The sequence below is a fragment of the Diceros bicornis genome, chromosome 12 (genome assembly GCF_020826845.1).
Source record: "Diceros bicornis minor isolate mBicDic1 chromosome 12, mDicBic1.mat.cur, whole genome shotgun sequence".
In the NCBI taxonomy this organism is placed as follows: Eukaryota; Metazoa; Chordata; class Mammalia; order Perissodactyla; family Rhinocerotidae; genus Diceros; species Diceros bicornis.
Window position 1 is genome coordinate 3,807,259 of NC_080751.1, and position 20,346 is coordinate 3,827,604.

Below are 20,346 nucleotides of genomic sequence, written 5' to 3' on the forward strand. Positions count from 1 at the left end.
AAAACACTATGAAAACAAAGGAGGTTAAGCTCTGATGGCTTAGTGGTTAACGTTCAGCCCTCTCACTGCTTCGGCGGCCTGGGGTCCAGTCCCAGGCACAGAACCACACCACTTGTCTGTCAGTTGCCATGCCTAGGCAGTGGCTCAAATAGAAGAACCAGAAGGACTTACAACTAGGATATACAACTATGCACTGGGGCTTTGGGGAGGGGAAAAAAAACAGGAAAGAGGAAGATTGGCAACAGATGTTAGCTCAGGGTGACTCTGCCAAAAAAAAAAAAAAAACAAAGAGGGTGACAACCCCGGTTGTGTGTGACTGGCCCATGGGGAGAGGGGCTCAGGAGTGACTTTTGAGCTAGGTCCTAAAGAGGACTAGAAATAGCAAGACAGAGAAGGGAGGAAGGAAGAGCTTCCAGTCAGAAGGAACACAGGTGTGAAAGGCAGTGTGGAAACATAAATTAAGTACAGGGAAGTGGACAGAGACGGGTTGAAGGTAGGTTGGGGCCAGTTGTGTGAACCCCCTTGAGTACTATGCTAGGAGAAAACATTTTCCTTCTTTCATTGTAATAGTAACTCCTCTTGTGATATATGGGTACCATGGAAGGAGGGTTCCCTTGATAGTCAATTGTAGGGGAGATGAGATGGAACTTCTTTATACTTAAAGACAATGTTTCCCTTTGTTGTGTGATATTCTGTGCATTAAGGGATTTCACATCCAGAAAGAGGATGGGAAATTTGGTGATGGAAATTTTAAGTAAGTGCCAAGAAACATCAGACAAGGGAAGAGATGGGGAGGCATTTTTCTCTGCTGAGTCACTTGTTAAGATCATTTTGCTCCCAAGGCAGAAACAAGATGTGTCATCCTTCTGCGCAACCATTTGCTTGGGACATCCAGAGACTTAGGAGAGCATGAAGAGGAAGGCAGTGGCCTTCTCAATTGGCTCAGCTTCACAGATGCTTGGGATGTGAATCTGATTCCTGTTGTGGAAACTCAGTGAGCCCCCAGCCCCAGCCAGCTGCCTCACACATGTGCATTTGGCCAAAGGAGCTGGAGGTCTCAACATAAACCATCTAGGTGCTGTCCTCAAAAGATTCATTTATGCCAAATTAAGGGATGCCTTTTTCTGTTTTTTCTACTAGGCACCGCCTAGAATCCTTCGATCTCGCTTCAGGAAGAAAAGTACCTCATCCTTGGCCACTGAAACCACGTGAGTGAGATGAGCCAACAGCAATGGATCCACAGAATGTTTCTTCTCTGCCTTAAAGAGCTACTCACTAATAACATAGCAATCCGCAAGCTGGTGTGCTTTGTGTGTGCAACCTCACAGACACGGCCTTTTCTCTCTCCCCTCTTCCAAGATTTTTCCCCCTTCTCTTTATTTTGCTGGGGAGAGGCTAACGGGAAAGGTAGTGTGTGTGGGGGGTGATCTTTAAGTCTTCTGAGGTTAACACTTTTCCAGTTGGGTTGTCATTAGACAGCAGTGTGTTTTTAGCACGGTAAGAGGATCCCCCCCTACACACTTCTGAGATGTACATTTGTAATTTATTTGTTGCATACTTTGTTTTTAGTCCTGTAAATGCAAACAAAGCAATTTTTTAAAACTTTTTTTGTTCTTGGTACTAATACTTTGGACTACAATGTACATACTTATGGCTTTTGGCTTAAACTAATGGACTCGCAAGGGCTGCCAGAGGTTCTGATATGTAAGACAACTGCAAAAACAGAAGTGTAAAAAATTTTTTGATTCTAGAGAATGTCTCAGACGTGCTTATAAAGCTTCCAAATACAACTCCAGTAAAACATCCCTTTTCCTGCAGGATGATGGTCCATGTCTTCAGACAGTTGTTTAGTCAATATACAGAAAAGTTTAGAATGAAGAAAAACAGTATTTTAGTGACAGAGAGGAGTGTAATAAGGTCAGGAGAACAGTCTAGAATAAGAGAAGAGTCACGGAAAGCTTGTCTCCCTTTTGGATTCAGGATTAGGAACCTCTGAATCCTTTGGGAGATTTACCATTGCCTGAGGCAGGTGGTCACCCTTGATGAAACTTCTTGGGGGATGTGGACTCAGCAGTTGTGAGGAGTCATTTGAGTGCTTCAGAAGTGCTTGGCGAATGACTATTTCTCCTTCATAGTAACCAGTGCTGTGATTTTTCTCCAGGTGGAGGAGCCTACAGTCTGAGCACCTTGGTTTAGAGAACACTAAGCAAACACCAACCCATCAACCAAAACAAAACCAAACCTAGGACTGTGCTTTTTTTCAGATGTGCTATAAAATACATCTGAGACACATGTGTAACAATCAAAACGCTGGGTTCTAGGAAGGTTTCAGAGGTTGAGATCTTTAAGGATATGACTTGCTGCTCAGCTCCATGGGCAGCTGTGGCTCATGCCCTCCTGTTCCCTTCCTGGCTTGTGCAGAATGTGAACAAGAGAGAAGTCGCAAGCTCACGGGCACTCCAGGTCTTAAGTGACATTGTATACAAGCCCAGATCAGTTAGTAGGAGAATCAAGCACTATCTGAGGGGACTCCCTGCGTAGATTGAGAATTTTATCTGAAAAGACGAATCTGGTTTAAATAGCATTTGGGTCCAAGGTAGCTGCTCTCCCCTTGTAGAGTTGAGCCTAAATGTAGGTGCTTAGAGTTGGTGTTTTCTTTCAGTGTAATGCATGCAGTGGTCACAACCCAGTTACTTATAATACTTGGATTGTGTTTGTTCATAGATATGCCCTGAAGACTAGCGAGTTAGTGTTACGTACCACGTAGAACTTACTGTCAACCAGCTGTAAACAGGCCCAGTTAGACTGTTCCATTACTGAGCTACACAAACATACACCGGTGGTCTCTGCTGATGACATGTTGGCTGGATCTTAGCCACTTCAGAAAGGGTTTTACTTGAAGTTGATTGTTACTAGATATGCATAATTAAATCGCTTCTTCCCACAATTCCTCTGAAGGTGACTTTGTAATTTACAAAAGGATTTAGGAAAATAAATCTAAAAGCAAATTTGTGGTTCAGAGGGCAAATAGAGGCTGCGTGTTCGTTGTCTGTGCCCCACACCCACCAATACCTAAACCCCTTAGGGAAGACAGAAAATCTGTTTGCTTCAAGCTCACCAAATGGTTTGAGAGGAAAAATATACACTTTAAAACATATTTACCTGTTTAGTTGGGAGTACCCAGAATTATCAGAAACAAGTGCAGAAAAAACTTAAGCAGCTTTTTAGCAACTTTTTTTTTTGCCAAAATAATAAATGCCTTTAGCAGCAGAGATTAAAATCCTATTGTCAACAAGCTATATTTTCACCATTTTACAATGGAAAATATTAGCAGTATAGGCTATCAAGTTTGCACTCAACTATGCCAAAAACAAGTTTGAAGCACTCTACTCTCAGACATGCTGTATTACTGCTCATTCAAGATTTTAAAAATATAAAGGTATCCAAACTGCTGTCTTAATGTAAATGTAACTATTTTTCCTTCAAGTGTTGATTAGGGAGTTGGTTTCTCTCTTAAAAACACTCACTGTACAACTGAGAGCAGCTGTCATATTTCTGGCAAAATGTGTTTACTTATCCAACAAGCTGTATATTTGTGTATGGACTGATATAAAATGTGAATGCCTCCAAGTGTACACATAGTGGTGTGGTATTCTGTCTAGAGGATATAATTGAATGTTTTTAATTTGCTGATTTACAGACACAGGCTGTTTACAAAATGCTAGCTTGAAAGTCTGTGATTTTCATGTAATAACTTTTGATTATTTGCCATTGAGCACCTGTTCTGTTTCTGAGGAGGTGAGATGTGGTGTTGTATTTATAAACTGGAGAGTTTAGTCCCTCCTGGCTTTGTGTGAATAGCTTGCTCACTTCGCTGGCCTTTGAAACGTGTGTTCTCTGTAGTAAACTGTCCAGGTGTTTGTGATAACAGTGCTTGTCAACCATGCCCACCATTGAGCACCTTCCTAGTTCTTCACCTTGCACAGTATTTGAAATGGTAAAGGATGTGCTTCATTCTCAGACAGCACACACTCAAAGAGCTGACATCCTCGATTGTGACTGTGCATATTTCCCCTAGTTTATTTCTGTAGGCCCTATAAAATGATCTGTAATAAAATAGTATACTGGACTGTGCATCAAAGGGATGTAAAATTACAGTATTCCAAAGGTTGAAGTTCTGCTGTTTTGTTACAATGCCTGATATATATCTTGAATAAAGTCTTAACATTTTCTTTTAAAAAACATCTATGTAATGTTGGGCTTATGTGGAAAAAAAAATACTTAAAAAAATATGGACATAGCAAGGATTAGAAGCTGAATGCTCAGCCACAAACTGGCTTGGTGCCTGATGACTTGGCCCCAAGCCTACTGCAAAGAATTGTTGCGAGGAAAAAAAATTAAATGATATCAGGGTTTTGAAAACTAGTTGATCACATAAATACAGATCTGGTAGGCTGTTTGTTTTACAAAGGTCACCAGTGGAAACCGGGTAGCTGTGAAAATAGAGTAGTTTATCTGGTAGGCAGTTTTAATTCTGCAAACAGATCTTTGGTGCATCCTTTTCCTTCTTGGAACCTGTTTCCTCATCAGCAAATGGAAGAGTATGCGTGCAGGTCAGAAGAGGGTGGTGCACGTGGAGGTGCACTGGGCAGTACGGACGCCCTTCACATGGCTGCAGCCCTTGCCTTTAACATCTGAACAGGCACACGTAAGCTTCATCGGCTGGTCACAAAGACTTGGAAACTCAAAATTTGAAACATCGAAATGAAGCACTCATTTTCTTTGCCTTTATAGTCCTATATTCTACATGCTTGACATGAGGACTGTAAAATAAGGCAGCAGCAGGTAAAGAAGCAGATTCAGAGGACTGGAAGAAAGAAGACGAGATGGAAAGAAAGGCTGAAAATCCATTAATTTATTCATTTACTGAGCCAAGTTTAATGTCAACAGAACTGAGATTAACCGGGTTAAGAGCTGACAAATAACAGAAAAGCAAAGTTATAAAATTTAAAAGCGGACTTGGTACAGTGTTCAGAAGTATTTAGTATTTATAGTGCTGGGTTACAGTCACTTGTTGATTTAGATATGAATTTTCATATATTGTTAGAAGATTCAGAGAAATACACAGGTTTCCAAGGTTTCAGACGTGGGTTCTGTGACTTGTTAGCTATATAAGGTTTACTTAACCTTCTATAAGCCTTAGTTTCCTCAAATCTAAACTAGGGATAAATAATATCTCCTTTGCAAGGTTAGTATGAGGATTAGCAGTTTTGTACAGACATGCTCATCCCCATGCTGGGCATAGTAGGTGTTTAATAACTTATTATACTTTTACATATACCTGAGTGTCATTTGGGTAGACCCTTTAATTTAATGAAAGATGTTTTGTTGTCAAACTGTAATATCAGTGTTGATGATAAGCCTTGCTACCCACAAAACAAAAATCATGTAAATGAAAATTCCCTTTCCCCTAACTCATGTACCCGTCAGCCCTTCCACTGCAGTCCAGCTCTGGTTGCCAAGGCCTGGTTGCTGGTCCTTGTTTCTACCTCACCTGTCCCTGGCCTAGAGGAGAAACCAAGGTGCCTGAGGCCCCTGTCACAGAGACCCTTGTTGTCCATATTTGCACTAGAGAAGTCATGAAGGCAGTGGGAAAGTGTCTTCCTCCTCAACTTCTTCAGGCATCAGTTCCATCTGCTACCAGGGGTCAGTGAGAGAGGGCAAGAGCCACACAGGTGAGAAATGATGTGGAAGCCTAATAACTGGTTGGCTTCTGCCATCTCAGAAGTATGAGGAAATGAAAACCCATCAAAACAGAATGCCATTCCATGCTTTAGGCTCTTACTGCATCTCAAATCAAATGTCTGTTCTTTATTAATCGGTCCCATAAACAGGAACACACTTGACCTTCTAGTTTTAGAACACTCTATTGTCACCCCTTTTCCTTTTAATGAACACACACTCGTTTCAAGGAATTCCTCAAACAATCCTAGTTGACAAGCCACAGAATTTCACTTTGGTTATCTTTTATCTTATTCTATTAACAATAGAGGAACTTCATCTTATCATCATCAACTATTATATTAAAGGATTTGAAGCAGTAGTTGAGGTATAATTTTACTTAATGGTGGTTTTTCAACCAGGCAAAGTGCTCTGTTATTTGAAAATGCTTCCCAGATAATTCTGGTGGGAGAGCTGAGAACCACTACCCTAGACTAGAATCACTTAGTCAACTGAATTTTCCTCAGTGCCTCTTACCTGTCCCTCTTCAAGCGAACAATGCTTAACTCACATCATTTCTCAAATGATTGAGGTGACTTTTTCTTCTGTAGTTTCTACAATGTTGTCTTTGGAAAATTTTGGAAGAAGTTTACCCTCACAATTAAAAATATGAAATCTCAAGAGGATAAACAAACTTTAAAAAAATACAGTATCTTTCAACTCTTGGGTAAAAAGTTTGTCTTCATTTGTATAGCCTCTTCTGTGTCATGAATGCGCATACTTCATGAAACGCTATTTCATTTACTCTTCTCTCTATAAAAAAGCCTATTCTAAAAAACTAAGTGAGAACTGTTATGAACACAATGAACCTTGGATAACTAGATGTGTGTTGCCACCCCATGCTCACCTCTAAGTGAAACTGCTCACATAACTATTTTTTGTTCCACACAAACCTGGTAATACAACCAAGTAGGCCAGGGTGGGCTTCTGACCTAAGAAGAGCCAATTTCTACACTGGTCAGTGACCCCTGATGAGACCTGGTATAAAAAGGTAAGCTGGCCCAGTTACAGTCTCTTGGCAATTAGAGATTGGAGATAGGAGCAAAGGGTCATGATGTAGAAAAGAACCTCAAAGGTGCAAGCTAGAGTTATTATGAGGCAGCAGAAATCAAGAGTAAGCAAAGCTGTGAATCAGAGAAGTTGGTGAGTAGAGAGAGAATGGAGCCAGCAATGTAAAAAGAACTGAGCCATGTGCATGGCACACCTCAAGCATAAAGACCCACCATTTCCTGCTGCTGAGGCCCCTGGAGGTGCCTCAGATCTAGGCTCACCATATAACTTCTGCTCTTCCTGAGGCCAGGGGGTTAGTTCTGGGTGGGACATGGGGGTGGTGAGGTGGTTCCTGAGTTCCCAGGCACATATGCTTAAAATAATGTTACACTGCTTGAGCTAACTTGTTAGTGATACAGTCTTTTATATCTGTCCTAACTTGAGATTCCTTGCAACTAAATAAGCCTAATTGGAACAAGTAGTTAAGCCATTACCATTTGTTAAAAATAATCTACAATTTTAAACTTCTATTTCCCTGAACAAATCTGGGAATGTTTAATCCATTAAGTTTTAAAACTTTAATGTTGGTACTGTATGTTTCCGTATCAGTGGGTACAATTTACATCAAGTTTTATACTATTTCATTTTTGCAAAGACATCATATACACAAAGATACATATTCAGTAACGGAAATCATAAAAGTTCTGATCTATACTTTCAGGTTTGTTCGATCATGATACTTCTGATAAGGATCATCAGCGTACCAGTTTCGCCTCTTCCAGAAAGATGTTGTCATTTTATCTAAGAGCTTACTCTGGGTTTTATTGCAGAACACAAATTCCCTCAAGCGTCTTTTTCTTGCAGTCGTCTTTTTCCACAATTTTTTCTTATAACCAGCCTGTTAGAGAATATTACAAAGACATTTAAAACATTATATCATATAGGAAACAACAGATAACTTCACTACTCATGGTTTATAGGTCCAATGGCAACAAAGACCAGACTTTCTTTTTTTTTTTTTTTTGTGAGGAAGATCAGCCCTGAGCTAACATCCATGCTAATCCTCCTCTTTTTTTGCTGAGGAAGACTGGCTCTGAGCTAACATCTATTGCCAATCCTCCTCCTTTTTTTCCCCAAAGCCCCAGTAGATAGTTGTATGTCATAGTTGCACATCCTTCTAGTTGCTGTATGTGCGACGCAGCCTCAGCATGGTCGGAGAAACGGTGCGTCGGTGCACGCCCGGGATCCGAACCCGTGCCGCCAGCAGCGGAGCGTGTGCACTTAACCGTTAAGCCACGGGGCCGGCCCAAGACCAGACTTTCATAGGAGCTAGTATGTTCTTCAGAAAGATGAGATCCTCAATGGCAGGTAGATAGAGAAGGCATGTGTAGTTTGAAAAAGAAATATTAATAATGTAATATTCTGAAAAAAGATTATTTAAATTAAAACCATAGAAAATAAGCTAGATAAATCTTTGTGGCTGGTGTAGTAAGGGTAGTGATATATAATTATAATAGCTAACTTCATCTGCATTACCTTATTATCTCTTCAACAATCTTCAACAACAACATACTATTATTCTCATTTCACAGATTAAAGAGAAACAACCATTGATTAGAGAAGGTAAGTAGCAGACTGAGGTCAGAGAACTAGTAGGAATTCTTAAACCACTACACTACTATTTTTCCTAACGTGGAGGATGATGAAGGGTGTACTGGCTAGGTTGATAACATTTATGTTCATTTAAGGAGGCTAAGTATTACAAGGGTTGAGAAGCACAGTTCTCAAATACATTGCTTCATTTATTCCTTTCACAAACTAGGGACCAATTTCTATAGTAAGCACTTTTCTAAGGTATAATGAATACAGTAAAATATTAGGAGTGGTGAAGGAATGGTTAACCCGTATGTTTAACCCAGGACTGCCATATACACCATCTATGCATTATTAATTTTGAAGAAACAGAAAATCAGCTTGAATATAAAAACTACAATCATAGCCTGTTTATACTAGAAGAGACCTTAGGTACCACCCAGGTTAATGATAGACTAAAACCACACAGTATGTTACAGGGGAGGTGAGACTAGAACCCAAGCTATTGTAAGAGCCCTTGAGTCCTCTCAAGCCCAGGGGTCTTTAGGGCACCACACTAACTGAACAAAACCACAGCTCTCTGCTGAGAAGTGCCTTGGGTTGCTTTTTGTGTGTGTGTTAAGAAGATCAGCCCTGAGCTAACATCAGATGCCAATTCTCCTCTTTTTTTCCTGAGGAAGATTGGTCCTGGCCCTACCTTGGGTTTCTGACATGTCTTAGTGTCATCATTGTGACAAGCAACTTCTATAGCACAGTGCTGCTCAGAAATAAGGAAAGGTTATTTAAGAGTTCTGGTTTTAAAACGCCAGAGATCAGGGGCCAGCCCCGTGGCCCAATGGTTAAAGTTCCACACGCTCTGCTTCAGTGGCCCGGGATCACGGGTTCAGATCCCAGGCACAGACTTACTCTACTTATCAGCCACGCCATGGAGGTGTCCCACATACAAAATAGAGGAAGACTGGCACAGATGTTAGCTCAGGGCTAATCTTTCTCAAGCGAAAAAAGAGGAAGATTGGCAACAGATGTTAGCTCAGGGTGACTATTCCTCAGCAAAAAAATTAAAAATAATAAAAAAAATAAAATGCCAGAGATCAGATTTTTACTACTCATTGCTTACAATTTTAATTGAAAGATTCAAACCAAAATTCCCATTTTTGTGTAATAATTTTCTAGTTTGCAAGCCAAACTGGGTCCCTCTGGATCTCTGACTTTATGACAGCTAATTTGCTGTCCCAGCCAGCCCTGGTGGTTTAGTGGTTAAGATTTAGCACTCTCACTGCTATAGCCCAGGTTTGTTTCCCTGTCAGGGAACCACACCACCTGTGTGTTGGCTGTCATATTGTGGTGGCTGCGTGTTGGTGTGATGCTGAAAGCTATGCCACTGGCATTTCAAATATCAGCAGGGTCACCCATGATGGACAGGTTCAGCTGAGCTTCCAGACTAAGACAGACTACTTAGAAGGACCTGGGCACCCATTTCTAAAAAAATTGGCCATGAAAACCCTGTGAATAACAGTGGAGCACTGTCTGATATAGCCCTGGAAGGTGAGGGGATGGTGCAAAAAGACCACGTAGGTTCCGCTGTGCTATACACAGGGTTGCTAGGAGTTGGAATCAACTCAAGGGTACTAACAACAACAATTTGCCATCCTGCCCATCACCACCAGTATACTTTGAAGATTATTCTGTGGAATGCAACCACTGTGAAAACGTTTGAAACTTTTTAGACAATCTCTAGGTTCAGAAATGGCAAGGAGGGGGCCGGCCCCGTGGCTTGGCGGTTAAGTGCACGCGCTCCGCTGCTGGCGGCCTGGGTTCGGATCCCGGGCGCGCACCGACGCGCCGCTTCTCTGGCCATGCTGAGGCCGCCTCCCACATACAGCAACTGGAAGGATGTGCAGCTATGACATACAACTATCTACTGGGGCTTTGGGGGAAAAAATAAATAAATAAAATTATAAAAAAAAAAAAAAAAAGAAACAAATGGCAAGGAGAGAATAAACAATAAAAACTAGAGACACCTGGATAACACTATGCTAAAGAAAATACTTTCAGTTTGGGTCAGCCCCGTGGCTTAGCGGTTAAGTGCGCGCGCTCCGCTGCTGGCGGCCTGGGTTTGGATCCCGGGCGCGCACCGACGCACCACTTCTCTGGCTATGCTGAGGCCGTGTCCCACATACAGCAACTAGAAGAATGTGCAGCTATGACATACAACTATCAACTGGGGCTTTGGGGGAAAAATAAATAAATAAATAAAATATTTAAAAAAAAAGAAAATACTTTCAGTGTTTATACATTAGTGTAAGTTAACTCACCTAGATATTTTGTTTTCTTCTTAAAATTAGATTTTGATGAAACAGGACATTCTGCATATGGAATATTTTTGGGGCCCTGAATGAGGACTAGGTATTATGACTGGAGAATTTGATCAAGTCCTTTATATAACATGAGGGTTTCAGGGCCCAATAAAAGGGACATGGAAAGGAAGGCAAGGAAAACCACCCATTTCATTTTATCTAGGGCCAGATGAGGACTTGGAAATACTTAGTATGATAACAAAGGGGAGGAAATGTTTCCAATGGTCTAAAATTGACAAAACGCAGGGCCGGCCCCGTGGCTTAGCGGTTAAGTACGCGCGCTCTGCTGCTGGCGGCCTGGGTTCGGATCCTGGGCGCACACTGACACACTGCTTCTCCGGCCATGCTGAGGCCGTGTCCCACATACAGCAACTAGAAGGAACTGCAGCTATGACATACAACTATCTACTGGGGCTTTGGGGGAAAAAACAAATAAAATTAAAAAAAGTAAAATAAAATTCACAAAATGCAGAGCTATTAGCTGAAGTACTTATACTTAGTTCAGCTACTTATGGATTACATGAGCTTCCATTGACCACTGTAGGAAATTAACTAGTTATATGTTGCTTAATGACGGGTATACATTCTGAGAAATGCATCGTTAGGCAATTTGGTTGTTGTGTGAACATCATAGAGTGTACTTACACAATCCTAGATGGTATAGCCTACTACGCACGTAGGCCATATGGTACTAATCTTATGGGACCACCATGGTATATGCAGTCTGTCGCTGACCCAAATGTCATTATGTGATGCGTGACTATACCAATTGTTCCAATGGAGAAATGAGCTGAGAGTTCTAATCAACCTATTTATCTACAAGTTCAGGATTATTAGAGAGGGGATAATCCTTTCAACCTTTTAAATAGTGACAAAGTCCTACCAATTAATTATTATTTTTACAGGGAAACAAATTTTGATCTTTAAAGAATCATTTGTTAACATGTAAGTAGTAAAAGGGAATTAGGATTTGAATAGTTATCAAAATTCAAAGGTGGTTTTACAAAACTCTGGTCTTTAGCTGCTTTCTTTTTTTTTTTTTTTTTAGAATTTTATTTATTTTTTTCCCCCAAAGCCCCAGTAGATAATTGTATGTCACAGCTGCACATTCTTCTAGTTGCTGTATGTGGGATGCGGCGTCAGCATGGCCGGAGAAGCGGTGCGTCAGTGCATGCCCGGGATCTGAACCCGGGCCGCCAGCAGCGGAGCGCGCGCACTTAACCGCTAAGCCACGGGGCCGGCCCCATTTAGCTGCTTTCTAATTATTAGCTATTCTGTTTCTATGAATAAGGATGTGAATGAAAAAGCCCACCTTCACGCTCATGACATGCACTATGGGAGAGGACAGAGCAGACAGAATTTGTCAGAGTCCTCCTTGGAGGCTGTGATCCCTGGCCAGAGTAAGTATTAGAGTTCTGTCTGATATGGTGCCCAATCACACACACCAACAGAGAGAAAAACTTATAAAGTTTAAAAAAAGAAAAGTGCATGTCAGGTTAATGTTCTGCCATAAAGATTAAGCCACCTGGAGAATCCAATCCAAGGCAGGCTGAAAGCTCTTCAGTCCCCAAATCTGAGCCACGCAACTAAGTCTTTGCTGAAGTCTGCTCCACTGTTGTAAGAGTCTGGTCTTAAACAGAGCCTCCCCACAGGTTATTACACGCTGGGGGTTTTGAAGGGCTTCTGGTAATCATTAGAAAAGCCAGACATGGACAAGACCAGAGATGAACCTGTCCTACAGTGAAGACCTTCGCCACTGTGAATAAGATTTTGTTTTATGAATGCTTAAACATGTTTTCTTCACATGGATTCACTTACATGAAGAGACGCCCGCCAAGCCGGTACTTAAGCACAGCACTGTAAAGGCGGGTGGTGAAATAGGAGGAAGACTGTCAACGAATAGGCTAACGAATCCTGCTTCATTCTAGTCTGCTCACAATCCTTCTTCAATCAAGTACCAGTGTGAAGACTCACCTTCCTCCTTAGCCAAAGGCCAGAATGAAGTCGAAGAAACCTATAGATGACAGCTTTCACAGTCTTTCTCTTGCCTTTTCGTGAACTGAAGTATGTTACAGTTCTGACTGGTAGCTTCAGGATATTTGGCAGCAAGGGGACCACTCTAAAATATATTTTAAAAATTTTAAAATAAAATTTTATCAGCAATAAAGCTTGGAAATTTTGTCCAGTTATGTTTACTGAAATATACTCTACCTATTGAAGATTCTTGCCGTATGCCCCCATGTCAGGTTTCTGACACATGTGATGAGCCTGGGAGCAGAGGAAACAACTGGTGTCTGCACATGACTAAAATGTCGGGTGGACAGTGTAGAACTAAGACAGGCATTCCTGGTGCAGTTTCGATAGCCTGAAGACGCCAAAATATTCAGGGGCCGTAAGATTCCTGTAAAGAGAGAGAAGTATACACATTTAATAAAATACTCCAAAATATGCATCCAGATATTTAAAATTAAGTAATATATCAAAGCAACCAGGGGCCAGCCCGGTGGCACAAGCGGTTAAGTGCGCACTCTGCTGCGGCGGCCTGGGGTTCGCCGGTTCGGATCCCGGGCACTCACTGACGCACCGCTTGGCGAGCCATGCTGTGGCGGCGTCCCATATAAAATGGAGGAAGATGGGCACAGATGTTAGCCCAGGGCCAGTCTTCCTCAGCAAAAAGAGGAGGATTGGCAGATGTTAGCTCAGGGCTGATCCTCCTCACAAAAAAAAAAAACAAAACAAAGCAACCAAGTGTTTACATAATTAATGTGTCCTGAGCATCAGACGCACTTGTGGAGCTTTTCACCAACTTTACTGAGGTATAACTTACATACCACAAAATTACCCATTTGTGTACAATTCAGTGCTTTTTAGTAAATTTAGCGAGTTGTGCAACCATCACTACAATCCAGTCTGACGTGTCCTAGTTCTGTGTTCAACAGTAGGGAACAAAATATATGTAACAGTAATTGCCACCTGCCAGATCTTATACCCTGATGAGACAGACCTCCAGCACATACTGCCATGGCAGGGCAGAGACATGAAAGCCTGACAACTCCCTGGAGAGAAAACAGAGTGGCAAGAGAAGGATTCAGAAAGAAAACAGAGGGTGGGCCCCATGGTTTGGCAGTTGAGTGAGTGCGCTCCACTGCTGGCAGCCCGGGTTCGGATCCTGGGCACACACCAACGCGCTGCTTCTCCGGCCATGCTGAGGCCACGTCCCACATACAGCAACTAGAAGGACGTGCAGCTATGACATACAACTATCTACTGGGGCTTTGGGGTGGGGGGGGAAAGGAGGAGGATTGGCAATAGATGTTACCTCAGAGCCGGTCTTCCTCAGCAAACAGAGGAGGATTAGCATGGATGTTAGCTCAGGGCTGATCTTCCTCACAAAAAAAAAAAAAAAAAAAAGAATGTGCATGTTGAAAGAACTCCCCAGGATGATGGAAATGTCCTAAAACTAGACTGTAGTGATGCTTGTACAACTCACTAAATTTACTAAACCTCATCAAATTATGCACGTAAAACAGGTAATTTTATGGTATATAAATTATACCTCAATAGTTGGTTAAAAAAAAATTCCACGGGTGAGTCTGATGCTCAGCCAGGGCTTAGAACTACTGCCTTATTGTCCACTGCACTGATTTCACATAACAAATGACGGGCAGTGTGGGGTAGAAGTCAAGTGCTAAGGTTTCAGTCAGACTGTCTGGGTTCATATTCTAGCTCTACTACATACTAACTATGTGACCACAGGCAAGTTACTTAACCTTTCTGTGCCCCAGTTTCCTCAAATTTAAATGAGGTTAATCACGGCGAGGTAATAAGAATAAAATGAGGTAAAACATGTCAAGTGCTAGGAAGAGTGCCTGGCATCGAGAAAAACATTCAATGAATGCTAATAGTAGATAATAAAGACGAGCTGAGGAATGCTTAGCAAAGATGGTATAATGTTAACAGCTGGCAGAAGGAAGACAACACTTAAAACCTTTACTTTGCTTTTCTGTTCTCCATCAAAGATAATAACTTTCACACTGAAGAAGGCAGCATAAACATTAATCAGTTAGCTGAAATCCAAGATTCAAGAGACTGGTGAGAGAGCCCTTATACTGTGCCCTTGCAAGTCAAGTTCTCTACTCAAGGCCAGCATTCAAGTCTCCAGGTATAAATAACTTATATCTCAAAGAACTAAAAATATCTGCAGACATGCTTACAAGCCAGGAGGTAATCTTTGAAAGATTAAGTCAATCCAAGAGGAGGATTAAAGACAAGAAAATGTCCTAATTTTCATAGATCATCAGAGCTTGATATATCTCAGTTAAAAAACAAAAACTCATAGAAATTCTTGGAAACCAGCCCTGAAGGAAGTGAGCAGATAGTCTAGAACATATAAATGAGTAAACTACAGGCTCATCTGTAGGAAAAAATGTTAGAATGGATAAATAAATAGGAAGTATAGGAAGTGCACAGGAAAAAAAAATATCGTCAACTGGGAGTGAATTGTTCCTTAAAAAGAACTTCACTTCAGGGGCTGGCCCGGTGGCGCAAGCGGTTAAGTGCGCGCGCTCCGCTGCGGCGGCCCGGGGTTCGCTGGTTCGGATCCCGGGCGCGCACCGAAGTACTGCTTGGTAAGCCATGCTGTGGCGGCGTCCCATATAAAGTGGAGGAAGATGGGCACCGATGTTAGCCCAGGGCCGTCTTCCTCAGCAAAAAAAAAAGAGGAGGATTGGCGGATGTTAGCTCAGGGCTGATCTCCTCACAAAAAAAAAAAAAAAGAACTTCACTTCATTTTTTGATGCAGTCACTAGCCTGGGAAATCATGGGAATGTCTAGACACCATGTATCCTGACTTTAGGAAGGCATATGAAAGGTTTCTTTATATTCTAAAGAAATACAGAAATGTGGGCAGGATAATAGTACAGTTAGGTAAATTCCAAGGTGACTGGAAACTATCCCCAAGTTAGCTGATTGCTGTTCTGGTGAAAAGTCTCTTCCTGGCTCCCTAATGGACTCTATTTTTTCCCCAATTTTTACGAAGGTGCTGAAGCTGCATAAGGCATGTTTATCAAATTTGCACACAAACCAAGCAGGGAACCATGACTTATTGACATATACTATCTGGACTCAAAGTGATTTCAGTAAGAGAGAGAAATGGATCAAAATTAACAAGATGAAACCGGGGATAAACACACTGAGGCTAGAAAAAACGGTTACTGGAACAGCAGGAAGGGTGAACCTGGCTTGAAAGCAGTTCCTGGGAAAATGACTTGGGGGTCTTTATCCACCATACCCTCTGGTGGAGCAACCATGTGATCTGGCTTGTAAAAACCGAACAGAATCTTAACTCAGACTGTGTTAACAAAACAGCAGACAAATCAAGGGCAGTAATTAACTGCTCCTTCAGTCTTCTGCCATGTTTGGGTATTTTAATATAGGCTGGCTTTCGATAAACACACTCTTGTATGGAGAACACAGACATTTTCACAAAGTGACACAAAACCAGAGTTTTGAAGAAATAAGAGAGGCAGAGAGTACAGGAGGCACACAGATGAAGAGACAAAAACTGTCTAGTACGTTTGGGGAATTACAAATAGACCCGTGTGGCAGGAATCAAAAGCGTGGTGGGGGGTGGGAAGGGGAGGTGAGCGTGACAGTGTCTAAAGTAGTGGTCTTCAAGCTTTTTCGATCCCATACCCTCTAAAAGAATTTTGAAAAATTATGTACCCTTTCACAAAATTTTAAGTAATATCTAAAATTTTAAATTGTTTAAATTGCTATAAAGGGGCCGGCCCCGTGGCTCAGCGGTTAAGTGCGCGCGCTCCACTGCTGGCAGCCTGGGTTCGGATCCCAGGCGCGCACCAAGGCACTGCTTCTCCGGCCACGCTGAGGCCGAGTCCCACGTACAGCAACTGGAAGGATGTGCAGCTATGACATACAACTATCTACTGGGGCTTTGGGGGAAAATAAATAATAAATAAAATTAAAAAAATAAATAAATAAATTGCTATAAAGGATATAATTTCCAGTATATTTAAAATACTGACATTTAAAAATGTCACATACTCTTTTAAATGTTTTCAATGGAATCTGAATTGATACCCACCTACATCATCTACTTAAAAAAGACAAGGACAGGGGCCGGCCCCATGGCTTAGCGGTTAAGTGCGCGCGCTCCGCTACTGGTGGCCTGGGTTTGGATCCCAGGTGCACACCAACGCACCACTTGTCTGGCCATGCTGAGGCCGTGTCCCACATGCAGCAACTAGAAGGATGTGCAACTATGACATACAACTATCTACTGGGGCTTTGGGGAGAAAAAGGGGAAAAAAAAAAAGGAGGAGGACTGGCAATAGATGTTAGCTCAGGGCCGGTCTTCCTCAGCAAAAAGAGGAAGATTGGCATGGATGTTAGCTCAGGGCTGATCTTCCTCAAAAAAAAAAAAAAAAAAAAAGACAAGGACAATAAATTCAAGTTGAGGAAAATAAGAACTTCTTTTCATCAAAAGATACTTTAAATAAACCAAGAAGGCAAGCCAGAGTGGGAGAAGATATTGGAAACACCCTTATATGAGAAAGGACACATATAAGAACTACTATAAATCAATGAGACAAAGAACTCAATAGAAAAATGGGCAAAATATTTAAGTGGATATTTCATAAAAGAAATTAAAATGGCCAATACACATGTGTAAAGGTATTCCGGCTCATTACTAATCAGGGAAATGCTATTTAAACCACAATGAGACACCACTAAATACCCACTAGATTGACAAAAATGTGTAGGTCTACCAATACCAACTGTTGGTGAGGGTGTGGCGCATACAGTGCTGGGGTGACTTTAAATCAGCACATCACTTGGGCAGTATCAGGCCACGCTGAATATATACATACTCTGATTCAGCAATTCCACAGCTAGTTTTATATGTATACATACACCCCTTAGAGAAACTCTTGCACTCAGAAACTACCAGGACACAAGGTCAAACAGCTTTCTATCTAATCGCCCCAAACTGGAAACATCCAAATGCCCATCAACAGTAAACTGGAGAATTGTGGGGTAGTAACAGAATATTAAATAGCTATCAGAAAACACTACAGCTACATGCAAAATGAATGAATTTCACAAAGTAAAAGAAGACACAAGAGTACATACTGTGTGATTCCATTCATGTATAGTACATAACAGGCAGAACTAAACAATATGTTATGCAGAGATGCACACACAGATGTTAAAACCGTTACAGGAAAAAAGACAACGTAATAATAAAACAAAGACAGTGCTTATATTTGGCAGAAATAGGGAATTTTGACTGGGGAGGCACACGGGTGGAGAAGAGGATCCTGGTGGTGTTCTACATTCTGACCTGGGTGTTAGTTATACAGATGATTGCTTCCAAGTTATTTGTTAAGCCACTCATATGTTATATAAATTTTTCTTTAAATGTTACACTTCACAATTTAAAAATACCCCACATAAACAAGTTCTTCTGTAACAGATGGAAAATTTACATTGTAGCTTTTTTCTTCTTTACTTCTATTCTTCCACAGAATTTTACCCTATTTTGTGTGAAAGTAATTTATTGATAATCTTATCATACTGGAACGATTTTGAACTTTTTGCAAAAGTCCTTAGGGTGAAGGCAACTTAATTTAGCTACCTTCACTCCTGTAATCTCTCTCCGTCAAAAAATCCTGATGTCTACAGGGGACTGAGCGAACAAAACAGCCACATTCCCCGCACTTTTTGTGAATCTCGTACATACACACTTATTAGAATATGCCAGGCACTACGCAAGGCGCTAAATGTGCACGAGCTCATTGAGTCCTCAGGTAGATGGTATGATCCCTATTTTAGCGTTGTAGAATCTGAAATTCAGAGAAATTAAGTAACTTTTTCAAGGTCAAAGGTCGTGAGTGGCGGGTGGTAGCCTCTAAATCAGAGAGTTAGGTGGGACTTTTCTGTCTCCTCGGCCCCTCCGCCCCAATTCTTCTGGTTTGTTTTCTAGGGAAGGCGGGATGGCTGGGAGCCGGTAAGGAAGCGGAAAACACGGGACACTCAGCTCCGCGTGTCTCGGGATCTCTGGTGCGGGAGGCCGAATATAGGCCGCCCTGGAGAAATTTTGGAACAACCCTCTGACCTCAAATAACGACCTCCCCCCCTTTTTTTCCCCCGATAACCTCCACGCTGAACGCCCACTGTATCCTGCGCCAGCTCCCCGTTCTGTGAAGGCATAAATCGAGCACGCCGCTTTCCACTGACCTGATGCTGCTCTCACCGTACCGGCAAAGGCAGAGGCCGCCATCTTGCTACCCTGCCCTACGGCAGCCGCATTGGGTCTAACAGCTTCACGGCAAAAGGGAATTAGGGAAAGGAATTCGGAGGGCGTGGAGGCAGGGGGAAAAAAATGAATAAAGGAACGGTCAAGTTAACCTTTATTGAATGTCTTCTCTATGCCAGGCTGTCCTTCACAAGCTGTAAAACAAGAGCCTATGGAATAGTGCCTGGCATATAGTAGGCTCTCAAATTTTTATTGAGCATTTGATTGAAAAATACATTTAAAGTACACAACATACTTGAAACAATTCTTTTTGCTCATTTTATTATTTGAGATAATAAAACTTATTATCCTTCCAAAGCTGGTAGATGTTAGGCTAAATGAATGGGAAATAGCAATGTTATTAAAAGTAATTTTTTAAAAAAATTGAATGCCACTATAATCAAATGAATGTAAATATCCTAAGGATATCGCGCGCGCACACATTTTTCTACGCAGTAACACTGATTGCCATTTGTAGAACAGCATCTCAACTCTTCCTGAACAATTCTATGTTCCTTATTTTATTCCTGAGAATTAGTGATCATACATTTTTTTTCTAATGTTCAAGCAGGAAAAAAACCAACAAATCTCTCTCCCATCCTTGTCCCCTAAGATTTTTCATGCATTTACTATAAACACTATTTACTGGTTGAAATGGGTAAGGGTTGAACACTGGATCTTAAGGAGTTCACTTTTAATATGGAGACAAGTACAGAACATGAATACAAGGAAGATAAATAACTAATAGGGGCAGTTCAAGTTAAGGAGAGAAGGCTTCTGGTTGGAGTGATCAGGGATGAGGAGGTAGAATATAAAATGGGTCTTAAAGAATGGGGATGATTTTAACAAGGACAAGGTCAGTCTTGGCAGTAAGAACACCAAGAGCTAAGGTGAGGAGAGAGGGAACCAAAACAGAAGGACGCAGGATTTATTTAGGGCAGTGGTTCTTAACCGTTTTGGTCTTAGAACCTCTTTACATGCTTAAAAATTGAGGACCCCAAGGAACTTTTAATTATGTATTATACCTATTATTATTTACTATATTGGAAATTAAAATGGAGAAAAATGTAAAATACTTATTGTATTGGTCTCCTATTGCTGCTATAACAAATTACCACGAATTTAGTGGCTTAAAACAACACAATTTTATTATCTTACAGTTATGTAAGTCTGAAGTCCAAAATGGGTTTCATAAGGCTAAAATCAAGGTCCAGGGCTGTGTTACTTCAGGAGGCTCTAGGGAGAATCTGTTTCCCTGCTTTTCCTAGCTTCTAGAGGCTGCCTGCTTTCCTTGGCTTGTGGCCTCCT

General features: G+C 41.4%; 2 protein-coding genes across 3 annotated transcripts in view; one reads left to right on the forward strand and one right to left on the reverse strand.

Annotated features, from left to right (window-relative positions):
* Positions 1-2,630, forward strand: part of REEP1 (receptor accessory protein 1) — a 101,842-nt gene extending 99,212 nt beyond the window's left edge. For both annotated transcript variants that reach the window (XM_058550773.1, XM_058550772.1), the window contains one exon: positions 1,141-2,630. In XM_058550773.1, coding sequence (XP_058406756.1) covers positions 1,141-1,212 — 72 coding nt within the window. In that variant the 3' untranslated portion in view covers positions 1,213-2,630. The remainder of the gene's footprint in view (positions 1-1,140) is intronic.
* A 2,264-nt stretch (positions 2,631-4,894) lies between these two features.
* On the reverse strand, positions 4,895-19,059 carry MRPL35 (mitochondrial ribosomal protein L35). Its single transcript, XM_058550774.1, has 4 exons — positions 18,981-19,059; positions 12,933-13,122; positions 12,696-12,840; positions 4,895-7,669 (listed from the first exon to the last, which is right to left on the reverse strand). The coding sequence occupies exons 1-4, from the start codon at positions 19,021-19,023 to the stop codon at positions 7,481-7,483; spliced, it is 567 nt and encodes a 188-aa protein (XP_058406757.1). The 5' UTR covers positions 19,024-19,059; the 3' UTR covers positions 4,895-7,480.
* Between the last annotated feature and the right edge of the window lie 1,287 nt (positions 19,060-20,346).

Bases quoted from the DNA above. Each gene is read 5' to 3' on its own strand.
- MRPL35 (XM_058550774.1), bottom strand. From the start codon at position 19,023: ATGGCGGCCTCTGCCTTTGCCGGTACGGTGAGAGCAGCATCAG. The intron at 13,123-18,980 runs GTCAGTGGAAAG...CTCTCTTTACAG, and splicing joins TACGGTGAGAGCAGCATCAG to GAATCTTACGGCCCCTGAAT. The intron at 12,841-12,932 runs GTAGAGTATATT...AATATATTTTAG, and splicing joins ACGGCAAGAATCTTCAATAG to AGTGGTCCCCTTGCTGCCAA.